Source organism: Malurus melanocephalus, unplaced genomic scaffold (assembly GCF_030028575.1).
Source record: "Malurus melanocephalus ecotype Western Australia unplaced genomic scaffold, MMel_1.1 scaffold_16, whole genome shotgun sequence".
Taxonomy (NCBI): domain Eukaryota; kingdom Metazoa; phylum Chordata; class Aves; order Passeriformes; family Maluridae; genus Malurus; species Malurus melanocephalus.
Window position 1 is genome coordinate 2,961,121 of NW_026623248.1, and position 16,037 is coordinate 2,977,157.

At 34.0% G+C, this 16,037-nt stretch overlaps 1 protein-coding gene across 1 annotated transcript in view; it reads left to right on the forward strand.

The window, feature by feature from the left end:
- Positions 1-15,700, forward strand: part of CFAP54 (cilia and flagella associated protein 54) — a 103,826-nt gene extending 88,126 nt beyond the window's left edge. Inside the window, exons 62-69 of the mRNA XM_057385805.1 lie at positions 490-631; positions 2,718-2,915; positions 3,715-3,908; positions 6,898-7,083; positions 8,321-8,427; positions 9,229-9,406; positions 10,783-10,860; positions 13,336-15,700. Of these exons, the coding sequence (XP_057241788.1) occupies positions 490-631; positions 2,718-2,915; positions 3,715-3,908; positions 6,898-7,083; positions 8,321-8,427; positions 9,229-9,406; positions 10,783-10,860; positions 13,336-13,455 (1,203 nt within the window). The 3' untranslated portion in view covers positions 13,456-15,700. The remainder of the gene's footprint in view (positions 1-489; positions 632-2,717; positions 2,916-3,714; positions 3,909-6,897; positions 7,084-8,320; positions 8,428-9,228; positions 9,407-10,782; positions 10,861-13,335) is intronic.
- Positions 15,701-16,037: the final 337 nt, after the last annotated feature.

Genomic DNA, 16,037 nt, shown 5'->3' on the forward strand with positions numbered 1-16,037 from the left:
CTTAATCTTATTCTACTTGTAAAAGCAAACAAGACAATGCTAACAAGAAGAGTAGAAAGGTCTCCTGAAATTTCTGGTATGGGTTTTCTTTAATAAAATTAAAATGACACTGTCTGAATAGTGCATTTAATCTCTCTTGGACAGATCTGACTCTGTTTACCTCAACTTTGATTCAGTGCAAATAAAATGGCACATGAGCTGATATGTGTGCACATGTATTTGACAGGTGGGCAGACATCAATGGCATCCAGATGAGGATATCTATTTAGAAATCACTTATGCAGTAATTAAGATGTCAGCAGTAATGATTTATTTAAATATAATGTGTACCTTATGTCAGAAAGCAATAGAGTATTTTCCTGATATATTTTTAAAAATATAGCATGTTTAATAATTAATATTTTGTCCTCATCTTGCTACTCTAAGATTTTAAAATCTATATAAATTTCATAGTGAACTAGTCCTGAATAAAATAAATGTTCTTTCTAGGTCAGTGAAGCTGTGCTTGCTTCTCAGCTATTAATTGGAATGAAGAGTGTTAAAGAACAGAACATTAACGATGAAGTGCGACAGAAAATCCCAAAATTTGCTTCTATGGATCTTTATTCTTCATACAGAGATTTCATATCTGGTATGCCTTTATACATAGCAATATCAGAAAAGTAATTAAATAATAAGCTMTATATACCATTATAATGTAATCTAGTAATACATTTAATATCTGATTTTCATTTATGRAAAACTATCAATCTGTTTTGGAAAGTAAAAGCAAAAGCCTCATCAAGCATAGTAATACAAAATATTAAGACCTCATGGTCTTCAAGTATCAGCCTGTGCACCTGTTCAATACGTTAAGAAAAATCCATGATTTACACACTGTGACTCAGAAAGAGTGCACATACTGCCATAATTTTGGAAAAACAGATGGTCCTTTGTTATAGGACTTCCCCAGACATCTAAAGTAGGTCTTGTCCCCACTATGAGTCATCACTGCTTTTTTGTTTATTTTTTCCAATACTGACTTATCACTGATTTTTTTCCCTAGGTATATTAGCTTTTCCYTTGGAGAGTTTCTCGATTGTGCAGAGATGTTGGTGTTGAATAGCTTGTCTCCCCCTGCATTATCCCAAAAAAAACTCAACCCAAACAACAAAACAAACTACCAATAACAAAGCCCACAAAACTGACAAGCCCAAACTCTTGCAAAATTTTCTGCCTGGGTACTGTATTCTAAAAGTTACAGTCAGTATAATAAAATTTTYACTATCTTTCCAATCCAGTGGGTTATTGTTTAGAGATGCTTCTATTAACTTGGTAGAACTTTGCCTCATTTATTTTCAACTTCTGCATTTATCTTTCAGCTAAAGGAGTTGATGAAATGGAAGTTTTTGATCTAAAAGAGAACCACAATAGTGAAACTAGGATTTCTGAGTTAACTATTGCTAGATGTTGTATAAACACTAAGACAAAATATTCATATTTCTTTTTAAACTGGAAAACATTAATTAAGTGATAGAATTTTGGTTCAGTGGCTTAATTTTAATTATCCCAAGAGATTGACAATGACTGAATTGCTGTGCTTGATAGCTTCTGGCAAAGCTGAGCAATGTCTGTTTACTGTACAGTGTTTAAACATATGTGTTTTGATTGGTTTATGAAAACAAGTGTTGTGTGCTAAGACTTTCCATCAGATTGTTTTGTACTAGCTCCATTTGCTTATAATTACAGATCAGTTTTTCCTTTAGCAAATGCAGGTGTTTCTCCTGATAGTTCTGTTAGCCAATAMAAAGAATAGAAAATTTAGAAAAGCAATAGTAGGCCAAAATACAAAAATGCAAATTGAAATGTAAATTATCAGCATAGCATGCTAAATATTTTCTGTAAAACTCCTACTGAAACACTATTTAAGGTTTCATCTATAAGACAGCATGGTCATTTAAACATTTGGCATTGACAGTGAAATGTCAGGAATAATACAGGCATTCAGATTTTGTTGAAGCACCCATAATTATTTCCTGAAAGTTTACTGTAGGAATTACTATAATATAACCTTTTTTTCAGTTTGGAYTGAGAAAGAGAGCAAAAGAACTGTGTATTTTTTTGAGAGACCCATGTACTAACACAGTGAAAAACATATTGAATATGAGCAGTGATGTAGTCATATCTACACTGATTTTTTTTCCTCTTTTTGCATGAATATAACTCTTAGGCAGCACAAAGAAAATATTTTCTTTTGTTTTATTTTACAGTTGAGAACACATTTCATTGAAAATGTGTTTACTATCTAAAAGGGACAGGATTAAAACTAACAGTGAACATTTCAGAGTRCCTAACTCTTCTGAGCTTGGGTCAATGTAACTGGGAAGTTCAGCTGCTGCATTATTGACTCCTTATGTTGTTTCCATTTAGTAAATACCTTCTATTGAACAATATGCAGAAATAATTTGGTTTTGTATTCCAAGTCAGAGTGAGAGAATGCACTTTGCTCTCTACCCCTTTTAGTTTCTTGCAAGGACCAGTAAGGTTCCTGCACATAATCTAAAAAACAATTTCTCTACAGTTTCAACTAATATTAAAGCAGAATAGAAAAAAAAATTTCATGTACGAAAAATACAACCAGGTTCATGAGTTATACTTTGAGTTACAATACAAGGCAGGAATAACTTTTGAATTCCAACCACTTCATGTGTGTTCTTGAACTCTTACTGGAGTTGCAGGTGGATACAATGTGGTCTCTGAAAGTCCTGAAGCATCTTTTACCGAAGACAAGCAAATCATAGAAGACAAGCAGGGTGAAAGTGAAGGAACRGAAAATCTTGCCTCCAAGGCAAGCCAGAAGAAAGATACAATAACATGGGTGCACATAATTCGCTACCACAATTATTTAAAAAGAATTTATAACACAAACCTATTTGGTATGTATTTTTATTTCCTTCTAGAAAACTGCTATAGGTGAGATACTGCTCTTGTGGGCCAACAGTGTCAGATTCAAAGGCTATCATCTGAAATAGTGTGATTTTGAGTTCCTTAAAATTGTATAAATGTGAAAAAAAATCTTCATGGAAATCAAGATTTATGTCAGTTTACAAGTGCTGTAAGTGAAAATAGTCACAAGCCTCCACAATACTAGGAAGACCTCCCTCAGAACTTAATTGTTATTACATCTGAAGTTATGTTTACATCTGAAACATTTCTAAAAAAATCATAATCTAGATTWATTGTTAGTTCTAGATCAAACTTGTGCATGTATATCTCAGCTTTAGGTACCAGTGATGGAGCCTAGGGGGCAACTCAACTGATCAGCTACTGCCTAAACTGGGGTCTTAAGAGACCTTAAAGCTTGACTGTATTGAATGAATACATGTTTATTCTAGTGGAAGCACGGGCATCTAGTGAACACACTGGTCCTTACATCTGAGTTTAAGTACCTACACCTCAAAATTACACCTCCCATTTGATGCTATTTTATAATGTCTGGTCAGAGTTTGTTTCATTATCTGATCACTGGTGAAAAATTACAAATATCGTAAGCTAGTATTATTTGAGGATAATCAGTATAATTGTTGGAAATGCATTTATTTGATATTGAATCTATTTGCATATTTTAATATTTTCAAAATTTATGAACATAGAGTAGCTACAGTSATTTGACATTTTAATGGGTAATAATGATGTAATTTTAAAAATCTCTTTTAAAAATTGCCCCTAACCCAGGACCTGGATCACTTTCTGCAAGAGATGGACACCTTAGTTTGGTTTCTGACACAGGAATTGTTCTACGCATTGCAGAAATGCATTCTTTTCTGGAAAAGAATTTGCTTGAATATTCAATGTGTTGTCTTGAGGATTTTCCAAAAGAACTACATGATGWACAAATGCCACTCAGTAGTCCAGCTGGTTCTTCAGAGGTACTTATGTTCTTTCTAATGTTTCAAAAACAGTATACTGGTATTTCATTCAAATTCTCAATAGTTCCAGTGGTGATATTTCCGGGAGCATTATAGAAGAATTAAATTATTTATGCAGAGGATCAGTACAAAACCAAAATTCTCAGCAAGCAGTGAACTATGAAGTTAACAAATGCAAATATCCTTGTTTTATTCATTTCTGCAAAAATAATCTGCATGCCATAGCCAGTATATTTAGATACTAGAAGATTAAGCAGAATGATATTTTAAACCTTTTTTTTATTATTAGGTAATCAAATTGGTTGTTACTCTGTAGGGCSGAGGTTTTAAATCTTGCAGATCTCCATGTTTCATACCAAAAATGTCCTAATGTGAGTTTTCTAATTTGTACGCACAAGTATTGTTAATTTAGCCTATAATAAAAACAAGATGTTAGAAAAATATGCAAGTTATATTTTCTCAAAATTTGTTGAAGGTCTTGTGTGCCAATTTTTTAYTGATTATTGCTGGCTAGAAAATCAACCTTTGTAGGTCTCTGGCTTGCAAGCAGCCTATTTGAGCTTTCAGATGTAGGCAACCCAGAAAATACTACTCAGATAAATCTTGAATCGGAATTCTGAACTCTATGCTGACCATGGCACACGTTTTGAGCATTGAATGAAATTTGTGTTTGAAGATCAAGTGTAAAAATAATTGTCTTTAAAGTTTCTCCATCCCAATTCTCAAATTAATAATTATCCTAATACTAAAAATTRAAATGACAGATCACTCTCTGTGGGTTATTTTTCAATTATTGTATTCAGTATTAGATGGAGACAGAGGAGCCTTGAGGAGGGAGAACTTGGTATGTTACAAAAATGAATAAAAATACTTTTGTGAAAGTAGCTTGTCTAGAGTTGGTGAACTTTCTGCAGTGTTGGACAGCATATCATTACTCATTTCCCAACAAAGAGCTGACTGTGCCACTGAATAAATTGTAAATATATGGTATGTGACATTTATAACAGCCATCATATATCAAAAATTATTTTACTCTGTCTGCTCTTTTTTTGACATAATTAGTATTACAGTGTCCTAGAATAATAAGCTTCAGAGCTCACTGTCATGTTCGTGATGGGTGCAAGCTGCATAATCATGTATTAACTTCACTGTTGTAGACAGCTAACAAGCATAAAGCTCTCACTTTTTTAATTCTAAGCTTCATTGATTTTTATCACAACATTTTTAGAAGCTTTAACTATTCAGAAGGTTATATAGGTTATTTTAAAAATGTAACTGTAATTTATTACTGTGAGTTTTAACAGTACAAATAGATATACTTTTTGAAAGAATTATTTTTATGTATGAAGTTGTTTCTCTTACATCTATCTCTGTATTCTACTTTTGACCCTTGACATTTTTTTCAGATCTGCTGAACAAAGAATCCAAATTACATTATGTCTATAATTAAAATTCTGTGCCTTGTTACATTTTGCATTCCTGTTTTTTATTCTGATCCATGATAGTTAATAGGGTTGGAAATATTTAACTAAGATGGTTGCCTTCAGGCTTTTGAGACAGTTGAATAGACAAATATTTATGTATATAATTCAGCAACCCTCCAGTTTGACAATAGCAGATGTAATGTCCTTCTTCAAAAAAAATTCAATATGAATAAAAACCCAAAAGTTGCAATTCAGTGAAAATGACCCAAAACCATAGCACACATTTTAGAAAGAAGTATATAGCATGAAATAGAATTGTAAGAGCTCTAGTTCAGGGGCACAGCATGAATTACGTTCTTTCCACCTACAAATATGTGTTTTCTTCTAGTTTTGTTCACACTCCATGCTATCAGGATAGTGAACTAAAGGTTCTGAATGTAGCAGTTGTCTGCAGTAGGTGGGTCCTGCATGCATACCTCATGGCATAGCGTGGGTTATGACCACTGAAGGCATATCCATGTGCTTGAATTCATTATGTGGATTCRTTGCTGTCTTCAGTTCTTTTAAGTTTTGATGTTGGATGCTAACTGGCTTAATGGCATAAGATTAAGTTATCGTGAGGAATCCWTCTTCTGCTCACTTGGATTTACTGCCCTGTAGTGGTCATGAGCTGACCGTCCTGTAAAAAAACTAGCCTCCTTTTTTTTCAGCAATGCATATTCAAAATTTGGAAAGAATTAATTCCCCAGGCAGCTGTTTTCAGTGTCCACATTTTGGAATCAATGATGGAGACATTAAGAACCTTTTCAAATAGCTTCCATATTCCCTGGAAATGCGACTTTTTGGCCACTCTTCTTTGCAGATCTGTGTAATACTTAAAAAAAGTAAAGATTGTGTTACTGTTCAGCCTTTAAATCAAATATTTCACAATTTTATGAAAAGGTTTTGCTCATGAATGARTGTTGGCTGACAGTAGTCCTGCATTAATTCCCTGGAATGACAGCCAACAGTAGCTATTTGATGAAAGCCCTGCTAATGCTCCATATGTATTTTATTAAATACAACAAATCCTCACAAATTAAGTGATTGAATTTTCAGCAGGTGTCACCTGCTTTGTCAATTGCACAGCTGAGAAAACAGAGAGGTAAACATAAATAAAGCATTATTCTAACATTCAAAATACTATTTTAATTATCAATATACATACCTAACAAACTACTTTTTCAGCACTAAATTTTGTATGATCAGTATGCCAAATAATAGATTTGAGCAAAAACCATAATGCCATAATGATTCTAAGTCAAAGGCAACAATCATCGTGACTGCGGGTATTTCTAAGTCAGCCCACAGATCCTTTATATTACCTTTAGAAATGTCGCATCACGTGAGCTTTGAAAAGGCTTAAATTGGTAAAAATAACACTTTCAAAAACTATCCATTTATCTAATAAACATATATTTATGCAGGAATGAAAACCGTACCAATTTCAGTAGACACTAGATTATAACAGATTTTTCATGTTTCACTACAGAAAAAATATCTTAAACCTTCATTTTGTGTTTCAGGTGTCTCTTGAAGTTAGTGAAATTGGATCAGAAGTGTCACATGTGAGAACAGCTTCTCCAGTTTCTGTCACTGCAGAAGAAGACGGGCAGACAGAGAGTAGGGCAGCAAGTGCTTCAAATAAGGAAATTAACATTCAGTGGTATATTCCTTCTGTGGCAAAGCCATCAAATGATACAGAAACGAAGGTATACCTAGAGCAAAGCAGTTCCTTTGGTAGTGGAGCACATTTTGTCTCATTTCCAATGAATATTTGTGTTATGAGTTATCAGCATTTTAATTGAATTATACAGTTGCTGATAGGCGAGCTGGACAGCAGGGAGCTATATATAGTTGCTTTGCTGCAAACCTCTTCARAAAAACAGAATGCCCTGACAGTTTTTGTTGACTGGCCAAAAAAAAAACTTCATTTCCCATGCAGAGCTTCCGGGTCATGTTACATTCATGCCTGTTGCAAATCCCTACTGTTTTTAACACCTGCCCTCTAAGTTTGGGTAGACCTGACTGACACACTGAATAATAGTTTGGTGGGAAGTTCTTGGAAAAAYGAAGTTATACATATACAGTGAAAATGAGATTTTGTAAACTTCGTTTTCCCAAAAGGTCAGACTAAACTTGAAAGACAAAAGAGATGGGAGGGTTGCAGGAATGCAAGGGACTATGACATGGAATTTGTTTTATCTTTATACAAGGGAACAACAGGTAGGCAAACTTTCAGCTACTGCAATAAAAATCCATGATCTCCAAACTTTTTGGCATAGCAGCTCAGTGACTAAATTTACTAGACCCGTTTATCTCTATTAATAAACTGATAGAAGCCCTGTGAAGTAATGTAAATAATCTACCTTTTCATATGGTTTTGCAGGTTACTTTAGCATGGCCATACAGATATTAGAGGTCCAGAGACCAYGCTTGAAAACAACTAATGAATGAATACCATATTCTTGATATTTTCCATATAATCAAAATATTCCGCTACCACTCGGAAGCATATTTTCAACCATACTAGTAAATGATTGCAGCAAAAGATGAAAACATTCTATTTAATTTTCTTGTATAGTACAGCTTTATTAGATTGGTGAGTTATGCACACTTCAGGGATTTAAACCTAGCATGATGACAGCCATGCACATGACTGGCCAGCATCAGGACAACACTGGGATTTCGATAGTGTCTCTATGGGGTAGACCTAATTTTTAAAACCACAGAAATTATATTCATAATTTAAATATTTAAAAACATTTTAAAAACAGAGTATAGTACAAATCCACATGAAGCCACACTCCCCTCTTTTTTGAAGGTCARTTATCTAAGAGTTCATCAGTACACTGTATTTGATATGTATTATAATCTTGTGCCACTGAAACAGCTCAGTTCTGCTATACCATACTGCATTACAGCACACCCATTCCACGTCTCTTGCAGGTTTTGTTGCTTTATGCTTATAATACGAGCCCTGTCAAGATTAGCAACATCAAGATTTTCAGTTCAACGTCTGTGTTTTCAGGCCACTTGTGGATTCCGTTGGCTAGGTAAATAATCACTGACTCTATTTCATGCTGTATTAAAGATCAATCAGCCATTTAGGATGAGAGAAAATAAAGTACAAAATATCAAAGAGCTGGAAATCTTTAAAAACCTGCATTTTTGCTTTTCAAAGATTTTTCACTATAAAAACTGTAAGATGTTGTACACAGTGTTTAACCCATCCAAACAGTCGCTTTTTCAATGCATTCATTAGCATTTTAGTTTTGATTCTTAAAGAACCAAGTAACATATGCTCATTATATTACCCTGGCATAGCAATGTAGTAGATTTAAGAAACATTCCCAGCAGCCATTCCCATTCTCTCATTGGATCACCTACTTTCCCCATCCCTGCATCTGAGAATGCAAGAGTTTTTCTCCATTGTAGTGCCAGACTCAGCCCTTAATTTTACATCCTATGACATTTTTTATTACTTCTTCCATATCATTCATCTAGTCTTAAAATTTTTGGAACTGCTGAGTGGGTGGAAGGGAAGGAATAATGGGCCAAGGAGATTTGCAGCCTCTGCCACCCTTGTGCTCGTTGGATGAAAAAGCTTTTTCTTAGAGAGGCATTCCTAAAATAGTATTTATTTCTATTTTTAATGTAAAAAGCTAATGCATTCCATATTTCCACTTTATTAAATGGAAAGCTTATTTTTGTCAAATTATTATATCAGTCTTGAAAGGAAAGAAAATATAGAACATAATCAATATGTAATAAAAGCTAGGTCAGCTTAATTATAACCTGGAAACAACACATATTGTTTTATAATACCAATAATGAAAAACTTTGTCTTCTTTTAGAATTATTTCTTTAAGGAAGAAATTGTCTGATCTGAAGGAGCAAGTTGAAATATTGATGCAAGGTTCTAAAAGTTCAGTACCTACAAGTTTTCTTGAACAAAGTGAAACTTTGAAAATAAGTCCTTCAAATAAGCCCAAAATGAGTGATGCGAAAGTACATCTTGATGAAAAAACAAAAGTAAGTAAGAATGRTTCTGCTCTTATGTATGTTTCACTTGATTTAAGATGTCTATCTTGGGGAAATAAATGACAGATAACTTGGAAGGCAGGCATAAAGGCAGACATTAGGCTTTCCTCACCTCTTTAAAGAAAAGTTGAAATACTTTCACTCTTTATTTGATATTTAACTTTTCCTTATATATTGCTTGTCACTTTAGAAAAACAAAAACAAAACAAAACAGGCATTTTCAACCTTCCACTTGAAAATAAAGGCTACCTGTTCAGGTACATAGATTTGGAAACTGATACCTAATTTATAGTAATCTACATCTGAAAATCCTTGGCAGTCTGTCAAATTAGCATGGTTATCAACCCAAAAGTGCTTTTTAAACATCAGTTACACATCTTCAATGTAAAATGGGCAGTGGTGGTTTCTGAAAGAACCTTCCTAATAAGGTTATTGAGAGAGGACTAAAACTGGCACTGAATTTATTTTCATTTTCTCTATGCCATCTTCCTCGTTTCTTTTTATTAGCAAGGCTGAATATAGTCCACAAGCAAATAACTGTCCCCACATACACACACACAAAGGAAATTTCAGAATTTTCCATGTGGTCTGTTTGAGATAATGTCATTGGAATAGAATGTTGCCACAGCATAAGTGCTGCTTGATAAATGCCAAGGCAAAATAGACGTTTATTTTCAAAGTGGAAGACATTTATCATGTGACAGGATTCTCTTTCTATCTATTATGTGAAATGATTAATGATATAGAGGCTGTCATTTTGTCTGATGGATGCTGTGAAATAGTGACAATTGTGCACTGTGCCATTATTACAAGGCTGTATTTTGACCAGCTTGGAGAACAAATGATATTTTGGCCAATCACAGTTTTCAGGAGGGTAGACAGAACTGTCCTTTAGTGGGTGTTTCTGATTACCTGAAGGTGTTTGCTCAAACTTTCATTAATATATGTCAGTAATTGGTAAAACAATGTTTAGAATACTAAAAGATTAGCAGGCTCTGCATTATACATGTATAAATATCATCTTGCCAGGGTGTTTGTTTATAATATCTTCAGTAAACACACAGCAAAAGTATGTTCAGTCACTGGATTTAAAACCTGAACTGAGGGCAATTTTGCCTCAGTACAAACTGCAAGGTTTGGGCATTTGTGTTTGTACAGAAAACACAACTATTTGTGTCGCAGAAAATTTATATTCATCAGCTAAGGTTTATTTTGTTGTGAATTCAATTACAATAACCTAAAACTTGAATATTCTGAAAAATTCTGTGAGGCTGAGCCATCTGTTAGCTTATCGGATGATACTGATACTACAGCATGTGTTTGTACTACTCAGATAGAACAAGCTTTTTCTTGTTTTATACCATTAGGAAATTGCTATAAGGTGTTTATCTGAAGTCAAAGCACTGCTGACTGTTGTTCCAGCCCTGTCCTCACCATTAACTGAGGTATGTTGTTCTCGTTAAGAGTAAAAATCTGTTTTCTAAAATAAAACAATTGTTCAGTTAAACTGAAACATGGATTGTATCTTCCCATTTTTCTCCTCATTGTTGGATTTTCTGGTTTGGTCTTATTTTATCATCTTTATAAATAAAATACCAATCTGCATGATTACAAATTGTGAATATCTTCACTGTTCATTAGAATCAACTTTTCATAAATACAAAAATGAATTGAGAGGGGATTTTGCTCACAATAGTTAATACAGATTATCCACCACTCTCTGGTCCTTGTTTACACAGACTCCAGTGAATTTCCATGATACAATTGCCAAATGTAATTTCTTTCCATTCTTGCATATTTGCACCTATTCAGCTTGATTTTTCTATTTTCTTTAGCTTTCTCTGCCTTGCCCATGACATGTTTTGAGACATAGCATGCCATTTTTTTCTCCATGCTTTTGGACAAAACATCTTATTTATCTTTTTACCTAGTGCAGTCAGTATCCCAGTGGAGACTGTGGGAACTGGCCCATAGCAGGGAGCAGTGTTGTCAGTCACTTTAGGGGATCAGAAAAGGACAACAGCAGCCAGGGCTCAAGGAACTCCAAGGAAGATTTTGGAATCCACAGTAACATATCACTGCCTCAACTAATCCTCAGATATCTTGCCAGTAATGGTTCACAATGGAATGATAATGGCAAAGACATCCACTGTACTCTTCCAGTCAGATAGCTCTTCCTACCAGAAAAGAATCCTGAGTTTTATCTGAGAACAGTTGGGCCAGTGACCCATTACAGAAGAGAAAATCTGCAGTGCTGTCCTGTGTGTCCTGCAGCCTGGAACCTGAGAGTACACACTTCCYTTAGATACACATTGTACCATTCTTGCCACCCCTTGTTATCAATCCTGAAGTTCTCTCTCAAATGACWCCCAGAGCTTCACATCACCAATCTGGCTTYATCARTGCATCAGAATACACCCACATCTATTCTGCAAAGCTGTACTTTTCAGCCACACTGCAGTATCTTCCATGGTAGCTAGAATTGATAGATTCCTAGGGAAATATACAGACAAACTCACAGAATCGTGGAAACTTCCTGGAACTGTTGAAATTCTTGTGAATTTCTTCCACTTTTCCTGCTTCTATTTGTGGGTCTACGATGGCAGTGAGGGAGCAGATTTAGTGGTCTTCTTCCACTAAGAATATCATATTTACTGCTCTGTTTTATTCTTGCGAAATTCCACTACAAGCTGAAATGTTTCAACAGGTGGAACATCACAAAGCTTTTCATCGCAAAGGTTAAAATACAAACTTCAAACTAAGATGCTTTTAGATATGGTAGTTTTTTWAGCAGCTAAAGCCTAGTCCTTGAAGATGCTGTCTATCTTCTTTCTTCTCTGAAGCCAATAGAACTTTATAGGGTGTTCATCACTTCATTATGTATARCATATTTCAGTGTAGCATTTCCAAACTTTTAAATAAGTTGCATGTGTGCATTACCCCATCTCAGCTAGAGATGAAACGGTCAGAGAGAGACTGTGTACACTATAGAGTGGCATATTCCCTTTGTTTTCAAACACACAAGAGAAAGTAGCAGATACATTTCTTATATGCAGTTTTTCACTATTTTCCTCCAACAAATGTTTTTTTGTTGTTCATCTTCTGGTGAATTAATTGGACAAAGTCAGTTCTAATTTGTGGTATTTCTCATTCTCTAAGCTGTCACAYGCCTATTGTGTTTCCATCTTCTCTGATTCTGTTTTTTCTTGGTATCTTACAGTGTTTTTGATTCAGCCCTGAATTATATTTATAAATGGAAAAACTGCATTTTCATTGAATTATTCATTTTAAATTATTTGACTCTTCATTTTTAAGAATAAAAAATTATCACCCTGCTTGTTTTTAATGCTATTTAATGAAYAGCTATGTTCTTGAGGGACATAAAGTGTGGTGTTTAGAAGCTCCAATCTTAACTGTTAAAAGTAAATTTATAAATAAAATAATTGCATTAAAAATTAACCTCCCTAGGTAGCCTGTTCCAAGCTTCTCTTCCTTTAATTGTTTTTTCTTGATACCTAAATCAGTTAAATAGTTCTCCGTGTTCAATGGGCACAAAAACCATCATTGTCCTCTATTTCACCYTTTACTGTTGGCTCAATTCCTTTAATTACGCCTCTTAGGAAAAGCCTTCCAAATTACTAATCATTTTCTGCTTTTCATTTACCCTGTGGATGATCATGATAAACTTTGTGAACAAGACTGTTCATAACGGTTTCTTCCCTTGAATCCCATTTTACTAGTTTCCTGCAAGAGATGTCATTAACCACAAATTTATACTGAGGCAATAAGTATTTCTACTTACTCATTGGTTGTAGTTCGGAAATCTGGCTGTATATGGAGCTCTTTGTATACCTTTTGGTACCTCTAAGTTTAATAAAGATATTCGTTTAGTATTTTTTCTTTTTTTCTTTTTTTTTCAGATTCCATTTGATGTTACTTTTCAATCAATAACAAATTTGGAAGATATGTTTGATCTTGCCAATGGATGTACAATAACTGAAGGAAGCCTTTTCAATTGGATCATTTCTCTGCTTCACTAAACATTATTTTGCAATAATTTACAGTTATTAGCTAAATGTTACAGACTTWGACTTAAGTTCTAGTATTAATGTAACAACTTCATTAATCACACCATGATTTGGCTCTGGTTATGTTTTATAATTTTCCCTTTTAGCTTATTTATAATTATTTGAACACTAATMGTTTTCAAATTAAAGTAATTTTTTAGGAATTAGTTATTTTATAAATAGTTTCTTAATAAGAGAGTTTTCTAGCTTTTCAATGATTTTTTTTATTGTTTAGGAAAGCTGAATAGGTTGTAGCCTTCTAGCACCTGCTAATAGATACTCCTTTTCCCCTTGAGTTTTATTTTCATCAGCATTTTTTAAATTGCTTTTGCAGTTGACAAAAGTTGGTATTATTTCTGAAGCTGAGAATTTTTGGGGGCCTAAAATCATCACTGAGTTTTTTCTTTTATACATCTATTTGAAAATTAGCATTTTAAGTTGTTTAGGGTGCAAATGATCATTCACATGTCTTTATCATTTCAAAGCATTTTTTTAAAAACAAAACCAAACCCTGACAACAAATAAACAACTCTCCTCCCCAATAAGGCAGTACAAAGGTACAGTAAAAAACATTTTTTATATCATTCTAAAAAGCTAAGGGAACCTCTCTGAATGTTGCTGTAAATACAGATTTAAGGTGTTTAAGAAACACAAATGACTCCTAACAACAGTCACCCATGGCAATATGCTTGTCCAGTGATTGAGATGGAGCATTTGACATGAACAAGTGAGTTAGTAGACCAGAGAGGGGTCATAGCCCTTTGGTTTTGCTCATATCCCAAGGCCAGGCACTCCTTTGCTAGACTTGTCCTATCACTAGTTATGTTTTTGTGTTGCTGTGAAAATTCAGCATTAATGGTTACCATTCCTGGATAYGTCTCCTGTGAAAAATGCCAGTCCCTTTCACTTTAGTCAGGCATTCCCTCTACTGTAGTCCAGTCATAAAAGAATAAATTGTTTTCAGCTMTTTGGAAATTGCAGATTTACCTTGGCTTGTGCTTTTCAGAAAAATGTTACCTGTTTGAGTGAAGTTTCTTCTAGGGATGAAGAGGGAGGAGATGTAAGATTCAGCATAATCAGTATCTTASATGTGACCAGTACAGGAAGAAAAGGAGTAAAGTCTTCTCCTACTTTGCTTCATTCTTTAACTGAAAGAAGACTGGATGTATTTGTGTTAGGTGTAGCTGTTTAAAAGTTGTGCTATTTTTTATTTTGTTTACTTTTTCCTGGAATGCTGTAGGTAGTAGGAAAACTAGGATTGTGATACAATGATAAAAAGAAAAGTGAGTAATTGATAGGCCAGTTATTTTTACAAGACAATTTAAAAATGGAGTTAGTATGATTATTTAACTCAACTGCCTAACAGCCACTTCAGAGGAGMTACTCCTTAGCATTATTCTTTCATTTAAAGAATTTATTTTTCTGCAGTTGTTCAAAAAGCAGGAAAGATAAAAATTGACATTTCTAATTTTTCTTTTACAAGGAACAAGTAGGAAATTGCAGATTTTAAAAAAATAATACAGCTGTTCTGTCTTTTGTTAYGCTTTGTAAAAACAGTAAACATTTCTTTTTCTGTTTGGGGTCACTCTGAGGATTATCATAGGACTTTTATAGAGTTTAATTAATATTTGTAAAACATGCTATAACATCAGGTGAAAATGGAAGTGAAGTTCTATCGCAGACAAGGTATTTTTTCAGTGCTGCCTGTCTGGACCTTGTTATAATTCCTGTACTCAAAAGAGAAATATTAAATAAAAGCCTTTACATATTCATTTAAAATTTATTACTATACTTTTCTTATAATACATACTTTCTTTTTTTTTGAAAGAAAAATATTATCCTTTAACACAGCACAGTGAAACAGTAATATTAAAACACTGACCTCCCTGTATCCATAGCAGCAGATTTTATTCTCATAAACACAGGATAAAGTATTCAATGCAGGTTTCAGAAGAAAACATTGGAGAAAGCATTTTTCTTTTGGCATATAATTAAACTCTTTAGTTAAAATCTGCATGTAAGGAAGGAAGTTCATATCTAATGTCTCCAGTAACAGAAAAAGTATAACATTAATTGCAAAGTAAATTGCTTCTTGATTATGTATTACAGCAGTTGGGTGGGTTTTTTTTCCTTACCTGTGAATGGAGACTAAAACTTTCAACATATGGAACCAGAATAAATTTGTGTCAGCATCATGCTGAATTAGATTTTCATAGAATACTTGTCTGTGTCACTGTGTCCAAAATTAAAAAGGAAGAGAGGAAGGAGGATTTCTCTATGCAAGGGAAGACCTTACTGCTATGGGAAAGTCTTCTCTATGATCTGCCCTTTACAACAATGCCAAAGAGCTGCTCACCATATTAACAGCTTTGAACCACTGCCATGTTTACCAATTCTTTTCAAATTTTAACTGAAATATTTATCCATTCTACATCTGTGGAAGGAAGGAATGGAAGTGCTTCCCTATCTGATAAATCATGGGATGGGGCAAGGAGAAAGAGAGAGACTGTACTGCAGGGAGAAATTGAAAGGTTCTGAAAAGAATGACATTTTAT